General features: G+C 48.3%; 1 protein-coding gene across 1 annotated transcript in view; it reads right to left on the reverse strand.

The window, feature by feature from the left end:
* Positions 1 to 255: 255 nt before the first annotated feature.
* The window catches only part of CLCN1 (chloride channel, voltage-sensitive 1), an 82224-nt gene continuing 65300 nt past the window's right edge, over positions 256 to 17179 (reverse strand). Inside the window, exons 17-23 of the mRNA XM_015428122.1 lie at positions 15678 to 15880; positions 14006 to 14111; positions 10503 to 10579; positions 9162 to 9200; positions 7339 to 7443; positions 3827 to 3913; positions 256 to 2304 (exon numbers count right to left, since the gene is read on the reverse strand). Coding sequence (XP_015283608.1) covers positions 1918 to 2304; positions 3827 to 3913; positions 7339 to 7443; positions 9162 to 9200; positions 10503 to 10579; positions 14006 to 14111; positions 15678 to 15880 — 1004 coding nt within the window. The 3' untranslated portion in view covers positions 256 to 1917. The remainder of the gene's footprint in view (positions 2305 to 3826; positions 3914 to 7338; positions 7444 to 9161; positions 9201 to 10502; positions 10580 to 14005; positions 14112 to 15677; positions 15881 to 17179) is intronic.

Here is a 17179-nt window from a genome sequence, read left to right on the forward strand (position 1 = left end):
GATTTGGCTGCTGCATCAGTTAGTTTGCTCTGGAGCCCTCCTTCCTGAGCGGAGACAAAAATGTGTGAGCTGGAGGCTAAAAAACTGAGCTGGCTCACACTAACTCAGCTTAGAGGGAACACTGCTGAGGATCTTTAACAGGATTCTTGGCAACCTCACCAAATTACAGTTTCCAGGATTTGTAGGAGGGGATCAAAATGACTGTGAAACTGCTAAAAATAAATAAATAGCCTCTATAAATTCGTAGCACGCCCTTCAGAAGCAGTCGTTCTCTTTATTTCCCATCACCCCCATTTCCTTACCTGGATTGCTTATGATTAAGACAAGTGCATTACAAAAGAAAAAGAAAAGAAGAACAGGAGCTCTAGGAGCCACCCACACACATATATATACAGCCTTACACAATCTAGTGACCTGAGACCTCTGCTTTTGCCATTTTGCTCCTAGCTAGCACCCCAATCCCGCTATGCGGAAGCAGACCTCTGTGCGCACATCCCTAGCTTCCTGGGGAACAGCACGCCCCCGCCTGGCTCCGTCCATACAGCTCACTTCTGCAATCCATCTGCTGCAGCTGCATGCAGAAACCATTACCCCCTCCCTTCCCCCCCAAAAAAAAATCACAGTGAGGGGGCTTAATTTATGCACACACACCCTTCCTTGCCGAACAGCTAATTGGCAGGATTTTTGCTTTTTCAAAAGGACTCAGCTGCTCCTAGTGCGCTCCAATGAATCAAGGCACAGGAATCTTCAGCTTTCAGAAAGCCCTGAGTATCGTAGAGAAATATACAGATTAAATAATGAAAATCCAGCAGGCTCCTTTCCTGCCATTACCTTATTTTTCTCCCGTGTCTGGGGCATACCACCCACCCACACACACTTTAACACAGAGGCCCTATTCACCAGTTGAAGTGAACGCCCATACAATCTAAGTACAGTGTGCACTTGATTTTTCTTCATCTGTACATTAAGTCATTCTCATGCTACATTCTGAATGTGTGATTCAAACTACGCATTTATCCAGGTACTGGTCCCCGGTTTCATTTGTAAAGGGAACGTGCGTTGGCTCTCACAAACAGATGTATGCCCGTGCAGGCAGGATGTTTGTATGTTCACTATAACTTCTGAACAGGCCTAAAATAAGCCCTGCTTCTAGTTCTTCTCATCCTACTTCCGTTTAGCCCCAAAGAAATGCCTGGGTGGAAGTTTCGAACAGGTGAGTGGAGATTTCTGGGTGGGAAGGCGGGAGGAGGTCGGGGGTCTGGCAGAGAAGACGTGTTCTAAGGGCAGAGGCGAAAGGGGCTTGTGAAAGATATGAAACACAGTCCTGAGGGCAGGGTCAGTTTTACATTTGGGAAAGACACCGCAAAAAGGGGGACTACACGAGAAGCAGTTTTCCCTTCTCATTCTGGACATGTTCCTAAACAGGGCTGGGTTATTTCGACAGGTGGACCGACCCTCTGTTAAATCCTCCTGCTGCCTCTCCTCCAGACCATGCTGTGAGTCGGCAGGTGTTGTATCGAACGAGGTAAGAGAAACGGTGACAGATACGACATGCTGTTGGCAACGGGGGAGGCGGGCGGCTTCAGCTGACGGGGAGATTACCTCACCTTTTGCCACGAACGTCTCCCCGGCAGGGAAGGCAGCCCTACGGAGCACTTCACACACTTTTATCACCATTTTCGAAGGAAGCACAAGGAGAGGATGTATTCCCGGATTCCTCCAGCCCAGGTCCCTCCCGTGTACCCCCTTCCACACATTGAAAGTGGCAGGAGAGCCGGTCCATTTAGCCCAAGTCCTGCGGCATGAGTCGCCATCCATAAGAGCCAGACGGGGCGGGCCACAGGACTCTCCCCAAAGCACGAGTGTAGCAGGGGTAGCTTGGTGAAGGGGGCGGGTTGGGCCCCCTTCCGTGTACAATTATAGCGGCACATCTTCGTCCTCCTCATCCAGGTCGGAGGCGTGCAGGTCGAGGTCCTTCAAGATGTCTGAGATGTTCTCAGCGGCCGGGCCGGTACGCTCCATTTCCTCCAGTTCCATATCGGCAACCGACATGGAGCGTGTCCCTTTCCTGTCCTTTGGGCTGGAAGATGTTTGTGGGCATGGACAACCAGGGGCCACGGAGGTGTCTGTCCCTGAGTCCTCAGTGGTCCCCCCAGGCGCCATGTTGACGCTGGGCTTGCTCCATGCCTGCGTGGCCCACTTAGCCTGCTCCTTGGTTGAGGTCTGGGTGGCGTCACGGAAGCTGGCGAGGGGAGGGCGCAGCTGGACGCCAGAGCTCGTGGAGCCTTCAATTGCTTTCTGGAGCTGAGAGGTTCAGAGAGAGATGGCGAATTAATTAGAACTGATCAGGAACGCCCCCATGTAAACAGACACTTGGGAGCTCATAAAGATTCCAGCACACAATTCATTTTGTTGCATGTGCCCGCCCCCCTGGGCTCTTTACTGCCGGAGCTCCGCTCCTGTGCACTCCTGCAGGAAATGACCCCTGGGCATACCCATACTACAGACTCAAGTGATGTAATCTTATATTCTAATAGTCAAGTATAGCCCAATCTGCAGATATCTAAATCCACAGATCAGGGTCACACTGACTGTAAACAGATAGTTTTGCAGACCTGGGGGACCCCTGGCCATGTTTGCATTAAAATCTGAAAATGAAGTAGTTTTTTTTGGGGGGGGGGTTAAACCCCTGGTGTCAGCAGAGTCCAGGGAGCTGCTCCAGGCTTGCCACAGTGGTGGTGTTCAGAGTGCCTCCTGAACGCCACCGCTGGGCCTGGAGCACTCGGCAACAAAGAGGGAGAATGATACCCACCCTGCAAAACTCGTGAGCATCTGCTGGTAGCTATAATTTCTCATCACAGGGGACTCTGGAGACAAGCAACCCCTTATGGAGAATTCTCAGCACTCTTACTAAAATATAGTGCCCAGGATTCTCTAGGGCAAGCCATGGCAGATAAACTATTATAAAATTGATACAGATTTGTAATATGGATATATACATATATATATACATATATATATACATATATATATATATACATACATATATACATACATATATATATATATGGTCAAAAAATTGCCAAATGGTTTCTCCAAATGGTTTGGGGGGGAGGCAGACCAGTACAGATAGGCTTGATAACAGAAAGCAGAGCCTAGAAACAGGCCCAAAGAACTGAGAATTATTTGAATTAGATGAGATATGGAATGTCATTCCACTTCTGGTAAGCATAGGCTTGCCAAGTCCCCCCGGGGGGCGGGGAAACCCCCGCCCCAGAGGCCCGTTCCCCGCCGCCGGCAGATCGGTCCCCGGGGGGAACTCCACAGCCACGTGCACGTCACCCGGAAGTGACGCGGGTACGGCGGGCACGCTGGGGGCGGGGCCACTGTCATCCGAGGGAAAACTCTATGGTTTTCCCTCGGATGGTCGTGGTCCCGCCCCCAGCATGCGGCGTACCCACGTCACTTCCAGGTGACGTAGATGCGGCACTCCAGACGACGGCTGGGAGTCCCCCGCTCCGGTAGGTTTCTGACTTGGCAAACCCTAGGTAAGCAGATTCTGAACTTAAAAAAAAAAAAATTCAAAAATCCACAGAACTGGCTTGACCAAGTGCGACGATGGAACGAGAGAGAAGGCTGCACGGCACGGGAAGCCAGGCCTCTGCTGTATCACTTTCAGTTCCCTTTCAGTATATTATGGCCTGTCTTAAACCGGAGTGAGCAAAAACGAGGACCTTCTGGCTCCGCCAGGCTCTTCCCAACTGATGGTGAAACTTTTTGATATAGAACAAAGCACTGGATATCAGGCCAGCCAGGTTTCATTTACCTCTTGTAATGCAATCACGCCTTTCAGCTTCCCCGTGCTGGTTACGTAGGCATGGGTGAGGCCCAGCAAAGAAAACAAGGTATGTGTCTGTGAGGGAGAGAGGTGGGAGACAGGAAGAGGGGGGGGAGGGGGGAAATGGATTACTTCAAACTCATAACAAAGCCATAGGCCCATGGTGAATGTTGTACACAAACCGTAATAGGACTGCCAACGTCCAGTGGGGAGTGCAGAGCCCAGAATTACAACTAATCTCCAGACTACATGGATCATATCCCCTGGAGGAAATGGCGGCTTTGGAGACTGGATTCTGTGGTATCGTGTCCCCGCTGAGCGCCTTCCACCCCCTAAACTCCACCCTCCCCAGATACTGGCCCCAAATCTACAAGAATCTCCCAACCAAAGTTGGCTGCTCTAAGAAGCAACTCCAAGAACAGCAGAGACACGAAATCTCCGATGGGACCAAACATTTAGAAACAGAGATGCCACCTATCCAACAAGTTAAATGTTTTGTTGGTACAGAGAACAAGCTGAAGTGAGACAATAACACACAATACCGTGTCATCAATTATGCAATTGTAGAAAGCAAATATGAGGTTATGGCTTGAATCCTACTACACTGCTCAATAATGTAGGCAAGGCCAGTTGTGGGACACAAGAGTCACCAACCCCTATTGAATTTGCTGCGCTCCCCCTTTTAATTTCAAATTTCAGCAATACTTCTTCAGCCGCACCACTGCCACGCCAGCCCAAAGCACCTGCGACCATAGGCATAATCTTCGTGGGGGCGGCAGGGCTTCAGCCCCCGCCGAAATTTTCAGGAAGGTGCTCAGCCTCCCCCGGGAGCCACCCTTGCTCCTAGCAAAGCAATGCCTCTGGCCCAGCCCCAGCCCCCCCCCCCCGGAAATTGGAAAGTCTACACCCTTGCCTGCGACTGATTGATTCCTCCCTCCCTCCTCAGATTAGCTGGTGCAGCCTGTAGCCACACGGCCTCAGCAGAGCAAGATCTTTCTGGCTTCAATTCCCTCTGTTCTGCCCCACACAGCTCTTACAGCATGCCTCTCTTGCAGCCCCCCAGGCACGCCAGCCAAGAAGCAGACTCGGCACACGCCTCTCCAGTGCGCCTCTGTGGAAACTCGGGAGGAGCAGGCGTGCTTGCCGCACTCCCTGCCGCCTTGCTCTCACCTGCTGGGGGGACCAAGGGGGAGCCATGCTTCTGGGAAAAGGCGGCAGCAACATGCCAGCTCTCCTGGCATGGCTGCTGGGGACAGTCTGGACCGGTTCCTCCCCAAAGGGCTGAACCAAAGCAGCGGATAGCACTGGCTCCTCTCCTTCTTTCTCCCTCCTCTCTTCTAATTCAACTAAATTTAATTAATTTAATTAGAGCGCCCCCCCCCCCCAAAAAAACCATCCTGGCTACAGGACTGAATGTGTGCCAGCAGCGGGAGATGTCCTCTAGGGCATACACATATCGACCAGAGATACATCAGTGGTTATTAGCCACAAGATATAGATGGGACACCATGTCTGGGGCAGGGATGCTCTGTATTCTTGGTGCTTGGAGGGCAACAGTGGGAGGGCTTCTGGAGTTTTGGCCCCGCTAGGGGACCTCCTGGTGGCACCTGGTATTTTTGGCCACTGTGTGACACAGAGTGTTGGACTGAATGGGCCACTGGCCTGATCCAACATTGGCATCTCTTATGTTCCTAAACCTCTCTAATTCTGGCAGCTGCTTGCACCAAAAGAAGGCTCCAGACTTGGAGCGGAGAGGAGGAGAAATGTCTTTTACTGAAACAAATATAACCCAAGTGTGCACAGCTTCTGAGTTCACCAAGTAGCCATATTAAAAAAAACAACCTGCTGTTCAGTTAATCCGGCTCACTTTCTCAGTGGATGAAAATCTGATTAAACTCAGCTACAGTTTGCAGCCTGAGTCAGAGGATGCAAGGAATCTGATTTTTACTGCTGTATCATGTTCGCAAAAAGCACTCCCATGCTGACCGGCACCATTTCCAGTTCTAGCTGGGACTGCAACACAATGAAGATCAATGAGTCAGAACAATAATTCCTGCATTCAGCCTTCCCGGGCCTGGTCTCCGTAAAGGCAGATGCGACCAAGCTACCGCTTCCTGCAGTCAATGCTGTGTATAAAGAGGAACAGAAGCTTTGTTAAAGAGGTGACCCTTAGCACTGAGAGCTCTTGTGGTCCCAGTTTTAATTGAGAGCATCTCCCTTACAAGGCGCTGAATTAGGGAGACAGGGCACCTCTTGCACATCCTAATCTGCAAAGGCAAGGTACCTGTTGCGACAGAGAAAACACATTTCCTCTTTAGTCAAAGAAAACTATTCTATTTCTTATTAACAAAGCTTGGCACTCACTGAAGCCTGGAGTGCGGCCACCTGTGTATTTGGAGATCCCAGCCCTTGTGCCTCTTCTGCCAAGTAATGTTTTGAGGGGGCAATTTGCAAGGCAGAAAGAGCAGGTGTGAAGAAGAGTGCTTGATTCTTCGCCTAGTGGCTACTTTTCATCCAGCTGGGACTTCAGAGGCAAGGAGGTGGGGGCAGGAAGCTTGGCTGGAGGGAAGGAAATGGAGAAAGGTCCTCTCGGAAGGGATTACGGTCTACCAGCAGTGTTCCCTCTAAGCTGAGTTAGTGTGAGCTAGCTCACAGTTTTTTAGCCTCCGGCTCACATTTTTGCCTTGGCTCAGGAAGGAGGGCTCCAGAGCCAACTAATTTCTGCTGTAGCCAAATCACTCGCCCACAGCTTTAATGCCAGTAGCTCACAAAGTAGAAGTTTTGCTCACAAGACTCCACAGCTTAGAGGGAACATTGTCTACCAGTCATGCGAAACTGAGGCTATTGTACTTTGGTCACACCATGAGAAGACAGGACTCATTGGAAAAGACAATAATTCTGGGGAAAGTGGAAGGCAGCAGGAAAAGAGGAAGACCCAACGTGAGATGGATGGACTCCATCAAGGAAGCCACGCCCCTCAGTGTGCAAGACCTGAGCGGGGCTGTTCATGATTAGGACACTTTGCAGGACATTATTTCCTAGGGTCACCATAAGTCAGAAGTGACTTGAGAGTACACGCTTGGCTATCAAACACAGCGAGGGAGAAGTCGGGTTGAGGATGTGTTCATTCTGTGCCATGAGTCACAGACTGCAGATCTGGCTTAGGTGCAGGAGGAGGCTATGTGCTCCAAAGGAACAGGAGAGACAAGAAAACCGTGGGAAGCAGGAGAGCTGAAGTGGCCAGGGGATGGGGGTAAGGCAGAGACAGTGGCCAGAAATCAGAGGTCCTAGGAAAGCAAGAGGTGAACATTAAATATTTAGCTATAGGTCTCGTGCGGGTGCAAAAAGAAGAAAGGCAAGTCTCTTGAATCCAGTGAATTCAGCGTTGGTAAGATGCAAGGACCCAAGAGTGAGAGCAGGAAGGAGACTCATTTAGGGAGCCAGGGTGGGCGGGCAAAGCAGTGCAGAGATTGACAGAAAGGGGCACGGCAGACACCCACCTTGTGCAGGGATGTCCTCTCCACCAGCTGAAAGGGAGAAGGGTCTATGCGGCAGCTGTCGAAGCACACCTCTTTCTCCAGCTCCTCCTCCTCCCAAGCTTCTATCTGACACAGGAAAGAAGGGTTCACGCACACACACACACACACACACTTTGCACTCCTATGTGGTCCCATGGCCCATGGAAGCTCTGTCCTCAGGGTGCCACTCCTGGACCCTAAGAAGGATTCAGCTCCCCTCAACTCTGACCATTTTCCCCTCGCTGTTTCCTTATGTTTGAGACTCACTTTCAGAACTCGGAATGCCTCCTCAGAAACCATTTTTCCCCATGAAGACTTTGGCGTAACTCATTCTCCCTCAGCCACCTGGGGCCCAATAGAAGGAGAATGGGGAATCCATTTGTCTACCCACTTACATGGAAAGGAGGCAGAGAAAAGCAATTTCCCCCCCCAAGCACAGCTTGGGTGGTAAACCCTGACTTCCTCCTGACCTCACATCCTTCCATTCGTTGAAGCATTTCCCCGCCTCCTAGCCTAGCTCCAACAGTGAAATGGGAAGACTTTGGCGTAACTCATTCTCCCTCTGCCACATGGGGCCAAATAGGAGGAGAATGGGGAACCCATTTGTCTACTGGCTTACGTGGAAAGGAGGCAGAGAAAAACAATTCCCCCACCTCCCAAGCACAGCTGACTTCCTCCTGACCTCACATCCTTCCATTAATTGAAGCATTTCGCCACCTCCTAGCCTAGCTCCAACAGTGAAATGGAAGAAAAAAATACTTCAAGTAACGAAGGACAGCAACATAAAGGGGGAGAGGCAGTGGTGTAGCTGCCTGCAACCTAGAGTTGCCAACCTCCAGGTGGGGCCTGGAATTCTCCCAGAATTACCTCTTATCTCCAGACTACAGAGATCAGTTACCAGAAATGGCTACTAGATCAGTTCCCAGAAATGGCTACTTTGGAGGATGGACTCTATGGCATTATGCCTGGTGTTGACGACTCTACCTCACCCACATGCTCCGTTTTGGATAAACAGAAAAGACGACCCCCCTGCTTTCCCCCAGGTCTGGCTATGAGACATCCTCTAAACCAGAGGTTCCCAAACTTATTTGGCCTACCGCCCCCTTTTCAGAAAAAAAAATTACTCAGTGCTCCCCTGCAAATCTACCTTCAAGAAGTGGACAAAAAGATGCAGTGACAAATTTGCACATGGTAAAGAAAGATGTTGTGAGTAAAGAAAGATGTTGTTGGTCTGAGACCAGAGGCCAGCAGCAGCCACCACATAATAACCCAGCAGCAACACCAGTCTTATAAGGGTGCACATGCATTTGCAATTTGCAAATACATGGCTGTGATTGGCTGTGGGGACCCCTCTCCACCTCCACCTCCTTCCCTCATCCCAGGGAAGGCAGGAAAAGGCTGCTTTAGATAGGCTCTGGACTCTTCTTTATGCTTCCACTGCCCCCTTATTTTTATTCAACGCCCCCCAATTGCACACAAGGCTCCTACCGCCCACCTGGATCTTTCCAGTGCCCCCCAGGGGGCGGTACTGCCCACTTTGGGAACCAGTGCTCTAAACTCTTAAGGAAACTAACGCTGAGTTGTGTCAGTTATAAAATGTATTCTAACTCTTTTAATGGAGTGGTGGCTTTTCCACCTTAGGCACAGACACACCGCGGGCTGTCCCTGCTTGTAGGATCAGAAAGCAAAAGGGTCCAATTGCTAGCTGACAAGAAAGAGGGCCGTGATTATTTTTCGACCATAAACAAGACCAAATTTGTGGGGATTTCCTGTTGGCTCTCCCACATCAGCTTTTCCAGACTTACCTCCTCTGGCTTCATGGTATCTACAATGTCCGTTGAATCCTGAGGGGAATTGAAAACCAAAGCCAAGATCAGAAAAAAGATGAGAAGACTTCCCCCAGCCCAAGGAGACTTCCCCTGTCAGATGTGATTCTTCCTATTTGGCTAGAGGAAAGCTTCAACCGTGGTTGAGTTGTTAGCAGGTGGGATTAAAATGTGTTTTTATCTGTATTGTGCTGATGCTTATATGTATGCAATGTATCTGCATTTGTGTGTATGGGTTTTTCATCCAGCCAGGTGCAAGTGGAGAAGTCCGCGCACTTCCCCCAGCCCAAGGAGACTTCCCCTGACAGATGTGATTCTTCCTATTTGGCTAGAGGAAGGCTTCAACCGCGGTTGAGTGGAGTCACGGGACAGAAGCCACTGACTTCCCCCAATCAGAGATCTGTATTCGGCTACCAAAGTAGGAATCCCCCAAATAAAAGCAGGTATTATTCTGTTTTTATTCGGGCTTGGCTACTTGCAGAGTCCTGCGGCCCTTGCTGTAGGACTTTCCAGCGAAGGGAAGGTATCCCTTTCCTATTTAAAGTTTATTTAAAGGTATGTATTTACAGGTATTTAGAGTTTAAATCCCTTTCCTCTCAGTCCCCTTAGGGCAGTGGTGGCGAACCTATGGCACGGGTGCCAGAGGTGGCACTCAGAGCCCTCTCTGTGGGCATGCATGCCATCGCCCCAGCCAGGCCCAGACCATCATTAAAGTGTCGAATTCTCTGCCAAATAATTTTAAGTAAATGAAAGCATTTGGGATTGCGTTCCTTACTTTGTTTGGATCATCTTAAGTTAATGTATGAGTTGTTTTTTCCTAAAGTAAAACCTCAGTATTCAGGTTAAATTGCCGTGTTGGCACTTTGCGATAAATAAGTGCATTTTGGGTCGCAGTTTGGGCTCTCGGTCTCTAAAAGGTTTGCCATCACTGCCATGGGGTATAATGGAGCCAAATATATTCGGGTTTCCAAATACTGATCCAAATACCAGTGAAATACCAATACTGGTATTCGAGTGTATTCAGAAGTACGAATATTTTTTGGTTCCAACCGATCCAGATCCGAATAAACCCAGATTTCTTTTGTACACCCTAGTCAGCTGTGACGTGACAGCACTTTCCAGTGGTGTATGTGGAAAGTACTACCTGTCTGTATGGTACCTAGCCCTGGTCTGAAATCCCCGTCCCCACGATTCACCGACCCAAGTTGTTTTTCATAGATCTCCCAGAGATTTTTCTAGCCTGGTCCTTCGCTTCTCCACTGTAATAATCAGGCTTCTTTTCAAACAGCTGGGCACAGGAGGGCCTTTCAGATTCCTCACCTGCTCAGTCAGCTCCGGTTGAGGCGGAGGGTGGTAAAAACACAGGAGCTGCCTCGTCAGTCGCCAGAATCTCCTGCCTGTGGGAAGGAAGAGAAGGAGAGGAAATGTGTGGGAGACCAGATTGTCAGGCAGCCGTTTTCCTCCGCCCCCTTCCAAAACCCAGGCCAGATAAACAAATTCTGCAGCTGTAGGATGCTAACCAGAGGGAGTTCTTTGATTTCTTTTTATTATTATCACTGTTATTCATTTATTTGAATGATCAGTTACATTACTCAGTACTAGGTTAACAACGGCTATCTACAAATTATTACATCACTGGACTGTCTGAAGTATTCTCTTATATTGTAAATATAAGATTTCGTTTCTCCTTATATTTATCAGCTATAATATTGAGTTATCACAAGACAGGAAACGATCTCTCATGAAAGGGCTTTGATTTCCAAGGAAGCAAAACAGCTAGTCAGGCGGCAGCAGCTCAACTGGGAGAAGGTCCCTGTTGGTAGAACGAGGCCACTTTGTAAGTACCAAGGGAAAGAATCAACAGGACGTATCAAAGAAGCCACAGAATACTGAGCAGCGTGAATACATGGGATGGAAGGAGCTAGAATTGTCAGCCTAGGGAATGGCCTGTCTGACAACCAGTAGGATGACGGACCTGTCCTCCATGAATTATTCTATTTTTCCTTTACAAATCAACCTCTGCTGGCAGCTGTTATCATCTCCTGTGGAAGAGAACTCCATAAGTGTTAAGTCGCTCGCTTAACAAAGCAGTCGGAGAGTGATTCAGCAAGAACACAGCTTTATTCTTCCACTCCAACACAACTCCAACACGGATCAACATCTGATAGCCAGAACAGCCTTTACATTGCAGCTGCCCTGCTTTTAAACATTCCCGGCTAATGTAGCCACACCCACTGTACAAATACCAACCAATAAGGTTGTTCACATAAGGACCAATCACGGATGTTCCCGCCCAGGGAGCTTGCTTGAAAGTAATTGGTTAGGTGCTTCCTGGGCTAGTAACACGATTGGATGGATTTGGATCCTAGCCCAGGACGAAGCTTAACATTACACTTCAATGAGATGTTTCACAACATATCATGCATTCAAGGCAGCTTTGAATACACTACAATAAGTTAAACACAAAGCTTTATAAAGGGGGGTGCGGAGACTGTACAAGTCCATGCAAGAGGTCTATTAACTAACAGAAGTTCTACACAGAAGGAATTAGAGGTGTCTGGCTAGCTACAGCTGGGACTAAAATACTAGTAGACTAGATGGGCTTTTGTCTGATTGGGCAATTCTTAATACTTGTCTGTTGTCTGGAATTTCAGTACCAGGGCAGGGGGGCAGAGATTCACTCTAATGCAATTTCATTTTGCAACCCACTGATCAACCGACATCCCCAAGGCCCTTTCGCATCAACTGCTACTGAGCGTGCACTCAACAGGCAGCGTCAGTGAATCTGAGCTCCTTGACAAGCATACCTATAAGATGCACACGTATGCTACACCCATCACACATATTTAGGTGTACACTTCAAAAGGTCTTAAGATTTGCACCTAAAACAACGTGTGAAGTGGCCATCTGTGACTATAACTGTCAGTGTTAATTTTGCAGTGCTTTCATTCTAGCATTTATGGTCACGTGTGCGCTTAGGTCTTGAATATTTGACCTTGGAGGAAGGACAATCATTTACCACCTATTTTAGCCAACTCTCAGAAGATGATGATGACCTGAAGACCAGTTGGCATAAAACTGGCTTGGTGAAAAGATGGACTGAGTAATATTGAGAATAGTTTTATATAGAGACATCTACCAGGGCTGATATTTGTATGCATGGTAGACCTTCTTTGGAGCCACTTAATCTGCCCAAAATTGAGTTGCAAGTACTCAATAGTAGTAGAAATGCACTCTGTATCTGTAAAAGGCACCATCTGCTCTGTCATCCATCATCTGTTCCTGTTTTCCTCCAAACAACCACTCTCAAGGTGAGTCACGAAGGATTCATGATCCTCGCCCGCTCTCTGGCAACATGATGCCTGGTCTCTCCTCCCTTTCTATTTTTTATTTATTTTACAAAATTTATACCCCACCTTCCTGCCCTCACAAGGGCCACCAGTGTGGCTAACAAAATACACCTAATGAAATCACGTGTTTTAAACCAACCAAAATCATAAAAACAATTAAAATCAAGCTAAAATACACATACAAAAACAGCATTAAACACAAAGCTTTATAAAGGGGGGTGTACAAGTTCATGCAAGAGGTCTATTAACTAACAGAAGTTCTACACAGAAGGAATTGGAGGTGTCTGGCTAGCTACAGCTGGGACTAAAATACTAGTAGACTAGATGGGCTTTTGTCTGATTGGGCAATTCTTAATACTTGTCTGCTGTCTGGAATTTCAGTACCAGGGCAGGGGAGCCGAGATTCACTCTAATGCGATTTCATTTTGCAACCCACTGATCATCCGGCATCCCCAAGGCCCTTTCGCATCAACTGCTACTGAGCGTGCACTCAACAGGCAGCGTCAGTGAATCTGAGCTCCTTGACAAGCATACCTATAAGATGCACACGTATGCTACACCCATCACGCATATTTAGGTGTACACTTCAAAAGGTCTTAAGATTTGCACCTAAAACAACATGTGAAGTGGCCATCTGTGACTATAACTGTCAGTGTTAATTTTGCAGTGCTTTCATTCTAGCATTTATGGTCACGTGTGTGCTTAGGTCTTGAATATTTGACTTTGGAGGAAGGACAATCATTTTAGCCAACTCTTGGAAGGTGATGATGACCTGAAGGCCAGTTGGCATAAAACTGGCTTGGTGAGAAGATGGACTGAGTAATATTGAGAATAGTTTTATATAGAGACATCTACCAGGGCTGATATTTGTATGCATGGTAGACCTTCTTTGGAGCCACTTAATCTGCCCAAAATTGAGTTGCAAGTACTCAATAGTAGTAGAAATGCACTCTGTATCTGTAAAAGGCACCATCTGCTCTGTCATCCATCATCTGTTCCTGTTTTCCTCCAAACAACCACTCTCAAGGTGAGTCACGAAGGATTCATGATCCTCGCCCGCTCTCTGGCAACATGATGCCTGGTCTCTCCTCCCTTTCTATTTTTTATTTATTTTACAAAATTTATACCCCACCTTCCTGCCCTCACAAGGGCCACCAGTGGGGCTAACAAAATACACCTAATGAAATCACGTGTTTTAAACCAACCAAAATCATAAAAACAATTAAAATCAAGCTAAAATACACATACAAAAACAGCAATTAAAACATAGGGCAGGGAGGAGGGAATCGCTGAGGGAACGCCAAACAAAACAAAAAAGCTTTCGCCGGCTGGTGAAAAATGGCAACAGAAGGGGGCAGGCGAATCTCCCAAGAGGGAGGGTTCCAGAGTTTTCTATGTCCCACCCTACCCCTTAGTAGCAAGGATCAGACTTCTACGTCCTGGCTGGAACGCTCCAACCCCAACCGTCCGTACCTGGAGTTTCTTGAGGAGTTGGTGTCTCTGGCAAAGGCTTGTGAGGAGTCACAGGGCCATTGGGCTCTTCTGGGTGACTGGGGGCTAATGGGGGCAGCTGAGGCAGCTATCGAGAGAAAGCAGAACAGAACGAGATTTGGCATTCCCTAGAGGACCAGCATTTAGCATTTCCCTAGCACTTCCCTCTAAAACAGGGCATGTTGTTGCTGCTTTTTCTCTTTCTTCCTTTTATCTTGCCCTTCACGGCTGTTTGTAATTATTCTATTGCTGCTTTTCTTGATTTTATGCTGCTCGTTTGTCATATGATCTTTTCATTTTGTTGTTTTAATGAAAGGGGGGGGATTCTTGGGAACATATCTATCCACTGCAGAACGTCTAGGCGGAGCTTCTGTATCCCTTCTTGTTGCAAATACTCGAAGCTTTACCGCAAGGGCCAAAGGCCTTGGTTCCAGGTTCTCAACCCATGACTCACAGACTGTGGCCCTGAGTAAAGTAACCCTGTGGGTTTAAGATCAGGACAGGAAGACATTGGTGTACTTCTCATTTGTTCTGTTTATTTTATTTCCTTTATTTGCAGCCCACCTTTGTTGCTTGTCTGCTTCTATTTATTTACACTATTGTGGTATTTCTGTAAGCCACTTTGGATCCCCATTGAAGAGAAAAGCAGGCTATGTATGTATGCAAGAGCAGTCAAGTTGCAGCTGACTAGGGTTGCAGCCCCCTGGTTGAGGTGGGGGTCCCCCCCGATTGTGGGGGATCCAATCCGCCACCAGCCAGCAGGCCGGCGGGGGAAGCCCTACCCCCAAACAGCCCCCTCCCACGTCGCTGGCATGATTGCTGACATTGGGAGGGTGATGCTCTAGTTCTTGGGAAAACTCTATGGTTTTGAGGGCAAAAAAACATAGAGTTTGTAGACGACCCTGACAAGGACCCAAGAGCCCCCAACTGGATTGAAGGTAGGTTCTGGCAACCCTACAGCTGATTTATGGCAACTCCAGCAAGGTGCTTTCAAGGCAAATGAGAAGCAGAGGAGGGGTGACCATTGCCTTCCTCTGCAGTAGGGTTGCCAGGCTCCAGGTGGAGCCTGGGGATCTCCCGCTTTTACAACCGATCTCCAGTTGACAGAGATCAGCTCCCCTGGAGAAAATGGCCGCTTTGGAGGGTGGACTCTCTGGCACTGTACCATGCTGAGGCCCCTCCCCTCCCCAAACCCCGCCCTCTCCCGGATCCACCCCCAAAGTCTCCAGGTATTTTCCAACCCAGACCTGGCAACCCTACTCTGCACACCCTTCCTTGGCAGTCTCCCATCCCAGTTCTGGTCCTGCTTAGCTCCTGAGACCTAATGAGATTGGGCTATACCATGCTGACTTCCCTCCCAAAAAGCAGAATACACACAGACACAGACACACACACCCCTCACTGGTAACCTTTAAACAGGCCATGTTGAGTAGGCCAGATGGGGGACTTAGACAAAGGGCAGCTTGTCTCCGTCAAATCAGTGGCTGAGGTAACATTAGAAGCAAAAACTGCAAGGCCCACACCTTCTCCTCTTAACCACTATGCTACGTTCAGTTTCCTTTCCCTTCCTTCTTCCCTTCACTGCGTCTTTTTAACTTTTTCTTTCACCCTTCCCTGCAGCTCGGTCTCGGGTTGTCTCCCTCCCCTTCCTCACTTCAGTCTTCTCCTCTTCATCCTCATCCTCATCCACAAAAGCGAAGGATTCGTGCTTCCATGCAGATTTCTCATCGTATGGTGCCTCATCAGGCTTCTGAAGCGCCTCCTTGGTGAGGCGCAGACGTCGCTCTGGACTGAGGTGCCTGAGGAGAAGGCCCTGGAGCTCTGGCCGCTCCACTGAGCCCAGGAGAATCATGGATTCTACAGGAAGGGAGGGGAAAATAAAGCATTAGGTCTGTTGGACTTGTTACTTGATAGCTCCATACCTCAGGGATCTTCACTTATCTTCATGAGCTATGTGTCAGGCCTGGGTCCAAGTATGATATTGTAGGGTTGGTAGTTCCACCTTGGGAAATTCCTGGAGATTTTTTTTTTTGGGGGGTGGTAGTGCCTGAGGAGGGTGGACTCCAGAGAGTGGAAGGAGCTGAGTGGGGATGTGATGTCACTCTAGGACTTCTCCAAGACTCTACGGTATAGCATAGAGTTCACCTTTTGAAGCTGCCATTTCCTCCAAGGAACTGTTACCGAAATTTGGTTGTAATTCTGGGGAGACCCCAGGCCCCACCTGGAAGTTGGCAACCTTCAGAGGGCCTACAAGTCCACTTCACAGGGTGGAGGTCAGCTGCTACTGGCCTTCAAACCCATTTGGACCAGCAGTGATGGTCAGTCTGGAACCATCCAGGGGCCTGACTGACAATGACCAAGAACCAGGCTGCAGTCCCAACGGCAGAGAATGTGTCTCCAGAAGATCACCCACGGGCACTCAAGGAGCTGTCTAGAACATTATCGGCAAAAGACCAGCTCTGCAGTGGCTCAGGTGGAGAAATACCTGCTTAGCATTTTGTAGAATATCTCATAATACAAGGAGAGCCCTGCTGGATCAGACCAAGGGACTGTCTCACCCACCACCTTGTTTCTTACAGCTGGCCAGCCAGATGCTTCTGAAAGACATACAAGCAAGGCACAGAGCCCAAAGCCCTCCTTCTGGTAGTTTCCTTCCCCAGCTCATTCGTCTCCGAATACGAACATTCTGTTCAGCCATCACAGCGAATGGTCATTAATGAACCTAGCCTTCAAGAATTTCTGTAACCCCAACTAGTGGCCAGTGAGTTCCACAAGTTATTTATCTAGCATGGTTTTTTTTTTTTTAAAGGGTTGCCAGCTCTGTCTTGAGAAATTTTCGGAGATTTGGGGAATGTGCATTTGGAGGGTAGAGTTCGGGAACGGCAGGGAGTTCAGCCAGGAGGTAATGTCGCTTGTAGTACTTCTGTTTCTCCTAGGGTAGGTTAAGTTGAACAAAAAGGGAACAACTGCAACAAAACTCAAAACCAGATTGGCCATCAATTAATTTTGTATTTTACAAAATATATATATATTTTTTTAGGTTTCAACAGCATAATACAAAGGAACTCTGGCTCTTTACTTAGTATACATTCCTTGCGTTTTTGTGATGTCCCACTGTTGTATATTGTTTTATATTTCATGCCAATGAAGAAGACT

Source organism: Gekko japonicus, unplaced genomic scaffold (assembly GCF_001447785.1).
Source record: "Gekko japonicus isolate JY-2015 unplaced genomic scaffold, Gekko_japonicus_V1.1 scaffold1321, whole genome shotgun sequence".
Lineage (NCBI taxonomy): Eukaryota > Metazoa > Chordata > Lepidosauria > Squamata > Gekkonidae > Gekko > Gekko japonicus.